The 13,785-nt window shown below is 64.5% G+C and overlaps 6 protein-coding genes across 6 annotated transcripts; 2 read left to right on the top strand and 4 right to left on the bottom strand.

Moving 5' to 3' along the window:
- Positions 1-650: 650 nt before the first annotated feature.
- MNEG_7426 (hypothetical protein) lies at positions 651-3,392 on the bottom strand (the record flags this gene model as incomplete). The annotated part of the gene is made up of 7 exons (XM_014044106.1): positions 651-1,199; positions 1,616-1,733; positions 2,116-2,189; positions 2,483-2,593; positions 2,700-2,868; positions 2,936-3,000; positions 3,258-3,392. The coding sequence occupies 7 exons, from the start codon at positions 3,390-3,392 to the stop codon at positions 651-653; spliced, it is 1,221 nt and encodes a 406-aa protein (XP_013899560.1).
- A 594-nt stretch (positions 3,393-3,986) lies between these two features.
- On the top strand, positions 3,987-5,291 carry MNEG_7425 (hypothetical protein; the record flags this gene model as incomplete). The annotated part of the gene is made up of 1 exon (XM_014044105.1): positions 3,987-5,291. One exon carries the CDS (start codon positions 3,987-3,989, stop codon positions 5,289-5,291), a length of 1,305 nt encoding a protein of 434 aa, XP_013899559.1.
- Positions 5,292-5,876: 585 nt separating this feature from the next.
- Positions 5,877-6,952, bottom strand: MNEG_7424 (CDGSH iron sulfur domain-containing protein 1; the record flags this gene model as incomplete). The annotated part of the gene is made up of 4 exons (XM_014044104.1): positions 5,877-5,924; positions 6,280-6,351; positions 6,568-6,609; positions 6,872-6,952. The coding sequence occupies 4 exons, from the start codon at positions 6,950-6,952 to the stop codon at positions 5,877-5,879; spliced, it is 243 nt and encodes an 80-aa protein (XP_013899558.1).
- Positions 6,953-8,102: 1,150 nt separating this feature from the next.
- On the bottom strand, positions 8,103-9,365 carry MNEG_7423 (hypothetical protein; the record flags this gene model as incomplete). The annotated part of the gene is made up of 1 exon (XM_014044103.1): positions 8,103-9,365. One exon carries the CDS (start codon positions 9,363-9,365, stop codon positions 8,103-8,105), a length of 1,263 nt encoding a protein of 420 aa, XP_013899557.1.
- A 1,408-nt stretch (positions 9,366-10,773) lies between these two features.
- On the top strand, positions 10,774-12,795 carry MNEG_7422 (alpha/beta hydrolase domain-containing protein; the record flags this gene model as incomplete). Its single annotated transcript, XM_014044102.1, has 4 exons — positions 10,774-11,212; positions 11,416-11,762; positions 12,040-12,294; positions 12,511-12,795. 4 exons carry the CDS (start codon positions 10,774-10,776, stop codon positions 12,793-12,795), a joined length of 1,326 nt encoding a protein of 441 aa, XP_013899556.1.
- A 134-nt stretch (positions 12,796-12,929) lies between these two features.
- Positions 12,930-13,140, bottom strand: MNEG_7421 (hypothetical protein; the record flags this gene model as incomplete). Its single annotated transcript, XM_014044101.1, has 1 exon — positions 12,930-13,140. A coding segment is annotated over one exon (211 nt), but the record flags the coding sequence as incomplete, so codon positions are not given.
- Positions 13,141-13,785: the final 645 nt, after the last annotated feature.

The raw sequence follows: 13,785 nt of genomic DNA, 5'->3' as shown, positions 1-13,785 counted from the left end.
TGTTTGGATGCAGCATCCCCTGCCTTTGGAGTGTCGCACCGTATTCCCCAATTGGGCCGCCCTCTGGCCGTTTGCTGACCACCACCGCCCGCCTTGTGCTTTACTTGCTGGCGCCCGCTTTGTCATCCAGATGCCGTCGAGTGCGTGCCGCAACCCGTTTTCAGTGGCGGCGGTTTGATCGCCCACCCTCAGGCTGACAATCGTCTCATTGCTCCCCAATGGCTTCACCAAGCCCTCGCTACTTGCAGCCGTGGTTTTCAATGCGCATCGTCTTGGGGGCAACGGACGCGAGGGTGCCGATCCACCCTGGTGCCAAGCGGTGCAGGGTGCCGATGACTGACTAGTGCGGCGGCAGCGTCCGAGGATCACTAAATCTTGCAAAGGACATCATGGAGCTCAACAGTGCACACGCTGTGCTTGCAATAAGGAAGGTGCAGCATTATAAGCTTAGTCGACAGCGCAACACTGGCAACAGAGGCACCGTCTGCCAGCTCAAAGCCTCCGAGCAGCCAAATGATGCTGACAAGGACAGGGATGCGCTTGGTCAGTGATGAAAGCTCAAAGCACTGTTTGGAACGCTGCCACCATCGTCTGACAGCAGCAGCGCCTTTGACCCAAGGCAGTCGCAGCAAACGCTGGCGGCGTCCCCGTCACTTGGCCGCCCCTGCGCGTGCGCCCCACTGCAGGTCCTCGTCGCCCGCCTCCAGAGCAAACGCGCCCCCGTCCGACGGCGGCCGCCGCGCGGTGCCGCCGCCGCCAGCCGCGCCCGTGGCGCCGGCTGCGCCCGATGAGTGCCCCTGGGGCTTTCCCAGCGGCTCGTTGGAGCCGACGAACAAGACGTCGTCCGTCGCGCCGCCGCTGACGCTCCCCGCCCACCGCAGCGCCGTCGTCGGCAGCGCGCCCCCCTCGCCACCGGCGCCGCTGATTTGGCTGCCGCCGCTGGCCCCAGCGCTCGCCGTCGCGGCGGCCGCCACGGGCGTGGGCGCGACTGCCCCGTCGCTCGAAGCGGCCACGGCGAGCACTGTGGCTGTGGCGGCTGGCCCGTTGAGAGCGGTCTGCCACCCGCGCGCCGCCGCCTTGACTACGCCCCCCGCGTGCTGGAACAGCGCCGCCGCAGACGCGGGCGCGCCCGCGTCGCCGCGCGCGGCGTGGGCGGTGCGGGCGCCCTGCGCGCCGGCCTGGACTGCCTGGACTGTGCGCTGCAGTCCGGCGCGGACCCAGGAGACGGACTCCCCAGAAAGGCGCGAAAGCTCTTCCCGTATGCCCTTCACCTGGGCATGATCGTTGAATAAAGGATGAATGTGCATGAGTTGAGAGGCAGCCTCGAGGGAGGGGTGGGTGGATGGGTTGAGACAGCCACAGGGAGGGGTGGGTGGGTGGTGCATGAGACGGAAAAGAAACAGTGAGAGGGGTGTTGATGGGTCGAGCCGCATGAGGGAAAAGGGCGTATGCTCAAATGCTGGTAAAGACCCGCCCGGCTGCATGGCGGGAAAAGGGGGCGGGAGGCCGTCGCAAATAGATGGGCACTGCGCTGCCGCCCCGTCAAGCGCGGCCGCGCCGACGGATCTGCGCCATGTGGCTGTGTCGACACGGCGCGGCCGCCAAGGGCCCCCACCGCGTTTGACGCGTCGTTGGTGGCCTGCAGCGCCGACGCCCCCGTGACCGCGAAGCGGTTGAGCCAGGCCGGCACCGGCTTCACGCACAACTCCGATGCTAGCACGTCGCAGAAGTGACTGGGTGTGATCGGGGGTCAGGGGGAATGGGGACATATGAGGATCGGATTGCGAGACAGCACACATCCACGGGTCTGAAACCAGTGACTGGGGACCGAAGAAGGGGCGTGAAAACGCCGGAGGAAGAACAGGATCTTGACGCCTAAGCAGGGCAGGAGGCGCGCGCGTTGCGGGGCCGGAGGAATCCGAGGCCAGGACAGGGCCGGCTTCGTCATCGTGGGTGCGAACCAAATTGCAGGTCAGCAGTAGAGATGGGCACCGAGGGAGCAAGGGGCCGGGGATGAACTCTGCGCAAGGAGGGCTCGGGTTGGCGCAGGGCGCGGGCATGGCCACACGCCATCATGCAGGGAGGACGCGGCCTAGCCCCGCAATCCATCCTCACCAGCAGTTGCGAGACAGCAGGTCATACGACAGCCCCGGCCACTCGGCCCGCATGCGGCGGACGATCGCCATGATCTGGAGTCCGAGGTTGAGACCAGCCAAACCATTCAGATCAGCCGGGTCACCCGTGCCAGGTCCGAAAGCATCAGCGACGGTTGGTCGAACACGATTGCATCCAGCTCTAATCAATGGTTGGCTTGCGGGCCCTCTCCTTGCAAGTGTCACACCGAACGCACCGCCCGGCAGCGTGCCCACTGCAGGCAAGCCGCCCCCGCTTTTTTTCTCATTGTCAGGCGCGCAGTCCTTGGTAGACCGGCACTCCCACTACAATAAAACGCAGGGTGTGCCCCCCCTCCCCGTGTGTCCACCCTGCGCGCCTGTGGTTGGTCCAGTGTGGTGTGCCCCAGGCTGATGGTCTCCCTGAACGTGTACATAGGGTTCTGCCGCGCCCTCACGTGGTATACGCCAGACCCTGACTCCTGCAAATTGGGATCGGGGACCGATGAATGAGATGAGTGCAGGTGGGGGAGCGATGCGGAGGCTGCACACTCTCATGGCCCATGGTCGGCCTGCATGCGGGCCCACCACGAGCACCTCCACGGTTCCCCTGCTGCTGCTGCTGCTGCTGCTGCTGCTGCTGCTGCTGCTGCTGCAGCAGCCTCTGCTGCTGCTGCCTCTGCTGCTGCTGCCTCTGCTGCTGCTGCTGCTGCTACTGCTGCTGCTGCTGCTGCTGCTGCATCCGCTGCTGCTGGCCCTGCAGCTGCCAAGGCTGCCATGCAGGCAGCTCCGAGGTGCCACTCACGCAGTAACCAAAGCTGAACTCAACATCCCCGATGACGATGGCGCCGTGAAACACGCCCCCAACGCCCCCAAACAGGTTGCGCGTCTGCATGGACCGCATGCATGGAGAGCAGCGCGCATTGAGTGCTGCATGTGTTGTGCCGCCCATGCGGCAGGGGGCGTGGGGGTATGGGGGAGGGCACGCCCCGACAAGCGGGCAGAGCGGCATGCGGGTCCCGCCGCAAGCCACTGCTCGTTGGGCGATGCCTATGCGCTCCATGCGGCGGCAGCCACGGGTTGGTCCGCGCATGCTGCGTTGGCGCATGCCCCGCTGCAAGTCCTCCAGTTCCAATTCAAACACACCAGGTTGTTCAGGCGCGTGATGGGCGCCGCCGGGCCGCCGGTGCCGTCGGGGGGCACCACATCATATACATTCAAGAAGACCTCGGTAGTGGGCGGCAGCGGCTCTGGCGGGTGGTCGGGGTCGGCCCCATCCATCGCAGCACTGTCCTCAGGTTTGCCTCTCAGCCGGTGCCCCGTTGGCCTGCAGCCGCGTTAACGCTGGCTCGGCGGCCACGCCGACGGTTTGGAGCTCCGTTATCTGTCAAGTTGTTGAGTTGCGGGGTGCCGCTCGAAACGGCGACCAGGCCCCCTTGAAAACGCCGATGGGGGTGCAGCGGCGGTGCGACCGCCGCAAGTGGGGTAGCTGTACGACACGCTGGCAAGGTTGTGGAGCGGTGCAGGATAGCTAGCTACCCCGTTGTAAAAGCAGTCGCGGCTGTAAACGCGGGTGCGTGCAGAAAAGATCACTGTGGTACCGGTACTGTTCAGTGAAATTGGCGCGTCTCAGAACGTTTGGGGTGGACGGTCCCAAAACATATTTCCACTAACATACGACTGTTGGTTGATTGATAGCCGTATTCAAGGACTACGATCTACCGGTATAAAACACGCTGCGATCACAATCCAAATCTGCTTCCGTAGGAACAGAGCAGAAGGGCGCCCGTACGCTGCTTGGATACGTTGCGGTGTCCTGATCTTGCACGCGTACACACGTCGGCGTGTCGACCCGGCCGACAGCTGCACGCAGCGATGGCAGCACCTGCTGTGATGCCGCCAACCCAATTCAAGCACTGCGACAAGTATGCGGCCGCCGTCGCTATCATCAGCCACCCCGACGTACTGGCCGCCATCTTTGATCGCCTGCCAGCGAGCGAGCAGTGCGTATCGGTGGGCGCGCTCAGCCGTGCCTGGCAGGGGTGGGCGGCGCCAAGGCGCGTCGCTCTGCAGCAGTACTGCATTGGAGCGGAACCGGCAGGCCCCGTCGTCGAGAAAGTTGCCGAGAGCTGCCACCAGCTCTCCGGCTTCCAGCTGCCCCAGTGGATTGTATGCGAGCAGTGGCCGCGCCTGACGGCGGCGCAGCGCTCGACGGCCGCGCGCCGCGCTGCAGCGCATGGCGACCTCGCGTCGCTGCGGTGGGCGCATGGGGCGGGCTGCCCCTGGGAAGATGCAGTGCTCTGCCAAATGGCGGCCTACGGCGGGCATCTGGAGGTGCTGCGCTGGCTGCGCGGCACCGGGTGCCCCTGCAACTTGAGCACCTGCGTCGCTGCGGCCCTCGGCGGCAACCTCGGCACGCTGGAGTGGCTGCACGGCGAGGGCTGCCCTTGGGATGAGGCAGTGTGCAAAGCGGCAGGACGCACCGGCCAGATCGAGACGCTGCAGTGGCTGCATGGCGCGGGCTGCCCTTTGGACGGGCAGACGAGCATGGCCGCCGCTCGTCACGGCCACATGAAGATTATGCGGTGGCTGCGGGGCGCCGGCTTACCATGGCGCGACTTCACGTGCGAAGCAGCGGCGGCCGGCGGCCACCTCAGCATGCTGCAGTGGTTGTGCAACGCTGGCTGCCTTTGCACCGAACAAGCGTGCGCGGCGGCCGCGGGCAGCGGTCATCTGGGGGTGCTGCAGTGGTTGCGCGGAAGGGGGTGCGCCTGGGACGCACTGACGTGCGCCTTGGCAGCAGGCGAGGGCCACTTGGACGTGCTGCGCTGGGCGCGTGGTGCCGGCTGCCCCTGGGACGAACGCACTTGCGGGATGGCGGCGATAGGAGGCCACTTGAGCCTGCTGCAGTGGGCGCGCAGCGCCGGCTGCCCTTGGAATGGTATGACGTGCAAGGCGGCGGCATCTGCTTGCCAACTCGAGGTGCTGCGATGGGCTCGCAGCGCGGGCTGCCCTTGGAACAAGATGATGTGCTATCTCGTGGCTCATATAGAACATCCTGACCTTTTTCGCTGGGCGCTCGGTGCGGCGTGCCCCTGGGACCGCCGTGCGCGCTCGGACCTTGCCCAAGCGAGTCGGCGCGCAGCTGTCCTCAAATGGATCAAGGAGCAGGCGGATTAAGTGCGGAGCGGTGCTCCAGGCCGAATATTTACGCCCGCCCCAAGGCCGCAGGTGGCACCTTTGCGCCACTGATCGCTTGCTCGCTGATATGTGTGTGCAGTGCGATTACGCACACCGGCGACTGAGCGTGCAGACTTGCATTGCCTTACTCAGTGACCGAAGGCTCCCACTGGTGTGTGTCGCGTATGAGTGGCAGCCTTGTGGTCTCCGCGTGAACCAATCACAATTCCGCTGTGCTTTGGATGACTGCCGCATTAGCCAGCGACGCAAAGCATCAGGCTTTCTGTCCCCTGGCCTCCAGGAAGCAGGAACGAGCAACCCCTGAAAAGTTACTGATGCTGATGAAGCGTTGATGACGCCATGGTTATGTGGTGATTACACAGGTCTGCCCTTTAGCCTTCACACGATGCTTGCATGTGGGCGCACGTCAAATAGGTCATGCATGCCACCCAGGACCGGACTCGCCGTTTGCGGCATTTAAAAATGCGTGTCAATGGCAGCTGCAAGCGCAGAGCGCTCAAAATTCGAGGCAGTCGCCAGGCATGTGCGCGAGAGCCTGGTGGGAAGCTGCCGTGCACCTGCTACTCAGCTGCTCTTCTCGATGATGAGGGGACCCACGTTGTCGCCGGTCTCCTGTGAAGCATTGAAGGAAAATCAGGAGTTGCTGAGCGAGACCAGCCAGCAGGCAGCATGCCTGTGTCGACCGTTACCGGGCCGCCTTGCAACCCAGAGTTCAGCTATGGGTGGGCCCTGCAGCTGCAGCATCCACAACTGCTGCTGGTGTGGCGGCTTGCGAATCGAGCGCTGTCGTACGGCAGGCTGGAGAACGCTGGATGCTGGACGCTGGATGCCAGGTCAACGCAGTGTCGCAGTCAAGGAGTAAATGCCAGTCAGCTGTTGGCTCGCGTGACGTCTGCCTGGTGCCCGATGTGATGATCCAGATGCATTTTGCGGTGATTACGCCATGCTCTGTCGTGCCAGGGCGCACCTTGTTGTGAGCGACGTGCGCGCCGTTGCACAGGGGGAAGGTGGCGGAGCGCCAGCAGCGGCAGTACACAGCCTGCAGGGAAAGGATGCGTCGCCGCGCACGCAGGGCAGATGGGTTCGCGAGCTTTGCGATGCTCACTCTTTCCTATCTACCGGCGGCAGCTGCCTGCTGGCTCCCAGATAGGGGCGAGAAGGTTCTGATGTTGGGTCAGCTGGCATTTTCCAGGTGCAACCAGGCGGCAGCCGCTGCTGCGCGATGCATGTGACCCCACAGGGTACGGCACCGCACCTTCTTGCCGGCAAGCTCATCGACCTTGCAAGTGTCGACAACCTAGGATGTGCCGAGCAGCGTGGGCGGCAGGGGTGTGCGCCTCGGGGTGCAGCTAGTGCTTCCAGAGTGTGAGGGCCGCACCCTGCCCCCTTATCAACACACACGCGCCTCGCGCCTCGTGCAGCAAGCAGACATACTGCCGTCAGCAACATGCCACTCAATGTCAATGTGCATCGCCTGTGACCTCCGACGAGCGCCCATTGCTCGCCTTTTCCACGTCCTTCTTGATCGAGGGGTTGATGGTGCCCTCAGCAGCGCGCACCGTCACGCTGATCTTGCGAGCGGGGCCCTGACGCCAGGCACAGGCACTGGCCGTGCTGGAGCGCTTCAGGCTAGCCTGCATTTTGTGTGGCGATCTGAGGCGTCGGGCAGGATCGAACTTTGAAGCAGTTGATGCACCGTCAATTGTAATCACATATGCAAGCTCCCCTCTAAATTCAGGGCGTGCCCCTTGCCTGGCCCCTCCAACCCCATCCCCTGCTCAGGCATTCATAACCCCTCATCAGCATGCCAGGTGCGTCTATGCTGAAAGCGTGTCTTCCAAGCTATGGCATTCAACCTTTGTATCCGATGCACAACCAGGAGAGATGCTGCCATCAACCTATGACTTGTTTGTTGTCAGCGCACGCACAGCACACGCACAGCACACGCCTGTCACCGTTTGCCGCTTGTCAAGGGGTGTAGCGTAGCGTGTACATGCATTGTGGCTTGGTTGAAGAAGTCCACATGTGCACTTGCCAAATACCAACCTCAGCCTATCGGTAACGAGGAAGTTTGACTATGGTTTACCAGCATTCAAACAAAGTTGTGAAACCTTTGACCACGAATTGTACTGCACCGAGGGTGTACACAGTGCCGTTCCCAGGAGTGACGCAGGCTCCAGCTGTGTGCGTGCCTGGGAGTGTGGTCGGCGTCGGGGGAGTGAGGCCTTAGCCTCACCTGCTTGAGACCCAAAGGCACAAGCAATTGTTTCCCTTTGTCAAAGTCTTGTGTGCGCAAAGCTGCTGGGCCGAAGCCCTTGCTCTGTCCTGCTTTGCCTTGGCCAACGGCCCGGCATTGTGTGCGCTGCACCACACTCAATGTCAGCTTCAAACACCGAGTGCCACAGCTGGTCTATCACAATAATCCTCTTGAATGCAGCTTGGAGCTTTTGAGCCATCAGAGAAAGCCCTTCTCCCCCCCCCCCCCACACACACATTCCGGCAATTGCCATGAAGCTGCTCGCTTCCAACGGCCCTATGGAACCACAAAGTTTCCATCTCGCAGGCGCTCAATCAAGCATAGCAAACACCAACCAGCCGGCTAGCATCAATTGTGGACTTTACAACCGAGCAATGACTGAAAAAGGTGGGCAGTCATGGCTCGCATACAAAGAATGTGCCTGTACAAACAACAGCAATTATAGGACAGTGGGCCAACACTAACACGTCCCAACCATGCGCCGCGCGTGCAAAGCGTATGGCTAGGTTGTGCAGGGTTGTCATTCGTCAACATCACGTCAGTGTCAGGCGCACCTTCACCTTGCCTCCATCCAGCAGCAGCCCCTTGGCCTGCCAGGCGGCCGGGTCCCACCCCGCCTGTGGCCCCAGGCCCCAAAAGTCGCCCCAATGGCACACATGGCCGATGCGGTGCGCGCATCCGTGTATGGCTGATATGCTTTCAAAGCGCCGTGCAGCGCGCTGCACGGCGATAGTTGGCCGCTGGAGGGCCAGAAACGTCGCTTTGCATACAATGAGCTGGTCTGCGCACACGTCAAAGCGGCCCTCGTCGACAAGCTCGAGACCGACGCTGTACTCCACGGTGTGCTGCCCTTCCCCTGGCACGATTGTGATGCACCCGCGCCACTTGAAGCCGCGGAAGAACCGCGCCGGCCCCTCCACCAGCTTCTGGACTCCGACCCCCTCGCCGCCTCCGTCGCGCGCCACCGCCAGCACCGCCTCTGTCGCCGCTTTCAGCTGCTCCACCGAAACCTCGATCACAGATTGAGCCTCCAAAGCCGCTGTGAGCGGCCGGCTGGGGTAGAACCACTGGGGCTCGATTTCAACCAAGCCGCCACCATTGTGAAGCCGAGCCTCTTTGTAAGCTCTGCTGCCGGCTGCAAAAGCGGTCAGCTCGAGCAGCTGCTCCCTGGCGAGCGCGGCCTGCACCCACGCCGAGCGGGCCGCCACTGTCAGGAGCACTACGGGGTGCAGCCGCCCCAGCCGCACGACGCCGGCGAGCCGCGCCGCTGAGTGCTGCAGCTCTCGCTCGCCCTCCTCGCCCAACGCGGCGCCGTCCTCTCCGCGATCCTTAGCCCCCCACCGCTTGTGGCACCAAAATGTCGCCACCGCAAGCGCCGTATCTTCGCAAGACGCGCGCGTGCGGTCATCCCGAAGCAGCGCGCACAGCGCCGTCAGCGGCAGCGACAGCAGCTGCTGCCGCTTTACGGCGTTGCCCATCGCCGCATCAAGGTCACCCAGCTGTTGCTGCAGCTTGTTCCTGGCTGCTTGCAGCGCCGCGCGAAAAGCAGGCGCCTCCAGGCACGCCTCCGGCAGCGAGAAGAGAGCCTCAACCGTCGACCACTCAATCTGGTCTGTCGGGATTCCCTGCAGGAGCCGCCCAGCTGCCACGGCGGTCTGATTGACTTGGAAACGGTCGGCGAGCCGCAGCACTGACAGCACCAACGCCTGGCTGGTGCCCTCAAGGGCCCTGACACCCGCGTAGATGGAGCGGAATAGCAGCTGCGCCGCCTTCACATCCTCCGCGTCGTCCACCATCAACTCGACCCGCGGCCTCGCCGGGCGCTGCCGCTCAACTGCCACAGACAAGTCCGCTGCCGCGCGCCGGCGCAGGCGGGGGCGCGCCGCCTCCCCCGCAGACGCTTCGGCGTCCGCGTCGCCGGCGCCGTCATGGGTCCAACGCTCGATCTGCGCCGCAAACACCGGGGAGGCGTCGTGCAGCACAAGCGGCGGGCGCGGCGGGCTCGTCTTCGCGGGCGCGCTTGGAGCCCGGGGCGGCGCCGCCGGCGTCGGGTTCCGCGTGCGCAAGCGCTGTGTCTTTGCCACCGCTGCCGGGGCCGCTACTGCTGCTGCTGCTGCTGTTGCTACTGCTGACGAGGATGGCCACATCTATATCAGAAAGCAGGCCGCTGTCCAGGTACCTGGAGAGGTCCTGCATGCCAGTCGCAGCAACGTGGTGGCCTGCGCCAGTGCATGGTGGACACGGGGTGCATGATTGAGCAGGGCTGCGGGCCCGCGTGCTGGTGTGATCATGCATGTTTGACACAGACTCTGATGCCCACGTGTGCATCAGGGGTTTGAAACAAGCACTGTGGTTGATCGTGGCGCATGGATGGGCGGAGGTGTCATGTCGCACAACGGGCACACTAACAGCAACTCTTCAGGCGCAGATCATGGGATGGCTGCGCCGCGTTCCAGGCGCACCTGCAGGGGCCGCTTTTTGTGATGGAAGCATCTCAGCGGCCTGAATATGATAAGAAGCGGGCCGTAATTGTGGGATCCCCAGGTTGTCTCTTGTCTTGCCTGGGGGAGTGCAGCAGGTGGTGGGCGTTGCTGACGCTTGGCCTGTGACAACGCTTGCTAGTCTTCATGGCTGTGAAGCGTCCTAAGCGCTTGCCTTGGTGTTGGCTGGTAGAACCGATTTGTGCCGCATTTATTGGTCTGGGCCGACGCAGCGGGTCGCGTGCGTCGTTGGCATCAGCAGCGCAAACGGGCAGCACTGCACCGACAGCCATATCAGACGGCGCTTTTGCATGTAGGACTCACCTTTGATGGATACCCTTTTGACCTGAGGGGCGCGACGGTGTAGTGCGATACTTCAATTTGAAATACCAGATCGCATCTGTGTCACTCTAGAAATGCTCGTAAGGCTGCTTAAGAAAAGCGCTTACCGTGATACGATACTGACATGGGGTACAATGTGACATGGTGCCGGTCATGACATTCGCGAACCAGCAAGCCACCAAGTCATTTCAAATGATCTGGACCTGCGGCCATTGACAACCAACCTCAAGTGCACCTGATCAGCGGCACGGGCAGTATGAGCTTAATTGAAGTCGGTGAAAGCCGCAGGATCACTAGAACGCATGATCAACTGGCCCCTCGGTGTGCATGGCGCTCTGCGTTCCAGCATGTGGCTGGTGCCGTCGCCCTTCTGCTGGCACTGATGCCGCTGGCCACCCCTGCTGCCGCGGGCCGCACTGCGGCCGCGCCGCGGCCGATGACAGAGTGCCCCGCGCAGCTGTTCCTGCCGGCGCCGGCCACCCTCAGCCGCGGCGCCAGCGCCTTCCTGTCAGGCACCCGCCTGCCACAGCCGCCCTCCCCGGCCACCCTTTCGGAGAGCGCCGACCCAACAGCCCAAGCGCGGCGGGCGGCGGAGGCGCGGCGCGACGCGGAGCGGCAGCGCGCCAAGGACGCGGCCGCCTGGAAGCTGCCCTCCGAGCGGTACCGCGCCGTTTACGTAATGCGACACGAGGTGACGTCACTCGGCGGCGTCCAGTCGGTCCTGGCGGAGCCGCGGCCCGGGCTCCGGGCCGACGGGCGGCCCGCAGGTGGCGTCGGAAGCCCTGCGGCCGACAACTCATCTGCGCTGCTCTTCTTTCACGGTGCGACCCAGGCGCTGCGCGCGGCCCTCCATCTTCCAGCATCCCTAGTCCGTCCCGCGTCCCGCGCCCGACTCCCTGACCCAAACCCAACCTGCGTCCCCGAACGCCTCCAGGTGTCACACGCCCAACCTCTCATGCTCATCAGTCTCATGCCTCCCTCACGCGTAATCCGTCCCCCTGATCCCACCCGAACAACTCCCTAGGAGGCGGCTACCGCCTGGGGGACCCCCGAGCAATGTTCTTCGCGTTCGCACCGCTCGCCGCCGCCGCGGCCCTGCCGGCCTACGCCCCTGCCTACCGATTGGCCCCGGAGCACCCCTTCCCCGCCGCCTTGGACGACGCGCTCGCCGCCTACAGCGCCCTGATAAGGAGGGTCGACCCGGCGCGCGTCGCGCTCGCCGGCGACTCTGCCGGCGGCGGCCTCGCGGCCGCGCTGCTGCTGCGCGCGGCGGGGGAGGGGCTGCCGCTGCCGGGCGCGGCGGTGCTGTTCAGCCCGTGGGCGGTGCTGAAGGGGGGCGTCACTGACACGTCTGTCACGCTGTGCTGCGCGGTGCGTGGGTGGTTAGGTGGGGGAGTGGGCGTGGGCTCGCCTCGCTTTGTTTTAGATCAGGTGCCCAGCACCGCAGGGCCATGCAAGCCGTGTGCCTGTCGGGCGCCTTGCGCCCAAAAACCATGATTGCAGCTTCCAAGTAGCTGCTTTGATCTTCCACCCTGCGACAACCCCATGCAATTCCACATAACCGACACCCATCGACGCAAAAGTGGGCGCCCCAGTATTTCTGCCGTCAGGATCCGCCCGCGCCCCCATCCTACCTCCACCCCACCAGGATCCCATGCTCAACCCCGACGCCCTGGCAGCTGCCGGGAAGCTGTACGCCGGCAACGCCAGCGCCGACGACCCCCTGCTGTCGCCCGCCTTCGGCGACTACGGTGCCGCGCGCGCCAAGGCGCGCGGCGGCCGCTTTCCTCCGGTGCTCATCACGTGCGGCACGCGGGAGGTGCTGCTCAGCGATGCCGTGCTGCTGCGGCACCGCATGCGCGCGGGCGGGGTCGACGCCAGCATAAGCCCCTACGAAGGAATGGTGAGCGAGCCCTCATTACTCACCCCTGTGGGCTGCGCGCCTATCGTTTCCAGGCTGCTGCCAGCTGGCAAGCGGAAGCTGCACTGTAGGAAACCTCGCTCCCGGCCACGCGCAGGCGGCAGCGCCCTCGTGGCGCCCGCAAGAGTGGCCTCCCTCCCTTGCACGCGCGATCCACTGGCCCTCGTTTTGGATCGTGCACATCCTGCGTTTTCGCAGTGGCACAGCTTCAATTCGCGCGGCAGCCCGGGGGCGCTCGACCTGCCAGAGGCGGCGGCGGTCATCACAGAGGCGGCCGAGTTCATACGCAAACACATCCCTCACAGACAGGGCGGCGTCGGCGGCGTCGGCGGGGCTGCCAGCGGCAGCGACGGCACGGAGGGTGGGGGCAGCAGTGGTACTGCCAGCGGCGGCGGCGGCGGCGGCGGCGTTGAGGGCAGCAGCAGAGGGGGCGGCAACTCGAGCAGCGGGGGATTGGGGGCAAAGGCTCCAGGGGCACGATGATGCTGAAAGGTTTGATTCCTAGTGCAAGCTTACAACCAGCCGCAGCAGAGCAAGGCCGCTGTGTGACAAGAATGATTGTGGTTACAGCCAAAACGTTGAAACGCAGGCGGCCCTGTCGCAGGCAGCCGTTGTCATCACCGTCCCCGCGCCTGCCGCCCCGCCGCCGCCGTCCGTGCTGCCTGCGCCGCCCCCGACGCCTCGAGCGCGGCCCTCTGGTCAAGCAGCTCCGCCAGCTCAGCGGCCAGCGCCGCCTCCTGGTCAAACGCGGTCAAACGGTGGCGCGCGACGTACGACGCCATCCACCGCAGCGGCGCCTGCGTGGCGCCCTGGGGCACGCTGTCGGACCTTGAGTCAAACGTGATGCAGGCCGGTGGAAGAATAGAAGTTTGATTGCAAGTGTGAGACTAAGCTGCAGCCCCACACAACGGCCCAGAAGCTGAGTCAGAATTTGAGAGAAAAGCGAGGGGCAGGGCGGCTGCTTGGGTGCTCGGTGCCCCAATGTAGCAGGACAAGCGTTGATGGATATGAACAATCGAACGCTGAAGCGCAATGCTGCACGCAAGACTGTCAGGACACGAGCCGGCAGCAGCCCTCCGACGCACCCGCCGTCGCCGCCCACGCCCGCGTCGCGGCCCGCCGCGCCGCCGCATGCGCGCCCGCCGCCCAGCCGGACGGCCGTGTTGAGCAGGCAGCCCGCGTTGAAAGCCGCCCTCACGGCGTGCGCCTCGTCGTCGGCCGGGAGCGGGTCGGGAAGCTGCCCGTAGCCCCATGAGACGCTTCCGCCGGGGCCCGGATCCGACCCCCCGGGCGTGAGGGAGGCGAGGAAGAGCTGATAATGACCAGCCGCTTGCCGCGCGGCGGCGGCGGCCTGCAAACGGACGGACGTTGCAGTTGATTCACTCAGATGGCATTGACTGCCTTTTTGGTACATGTGTGCGGATGTAGCATGGCTTGATCTGTCCTCATCTTCATGCATGGCAATGCCTGGAG

The sequence above is a fragment of the Monoraphidium neglectum genome (assembly GCF_000611645.1).
Source record: "Monoraphidium neglectum strain SAG 48.87 unplaced genomic scaffold scaffold01310, whole genome shotgun sequence".
NCBI classification, from domain to species: Eukaryota; Viridiplantae; Chlorophyta; class Chlorophyceae; order Sphaeropleales; family Selenastraceae; genus Monoraphidium; species Monoraphidium neglectum.
The sequence above is the reverse complement of the archived record's forward strand: the minus strand, read 5'-3'. Positions and strand labels throughout refer to the sequence as shown.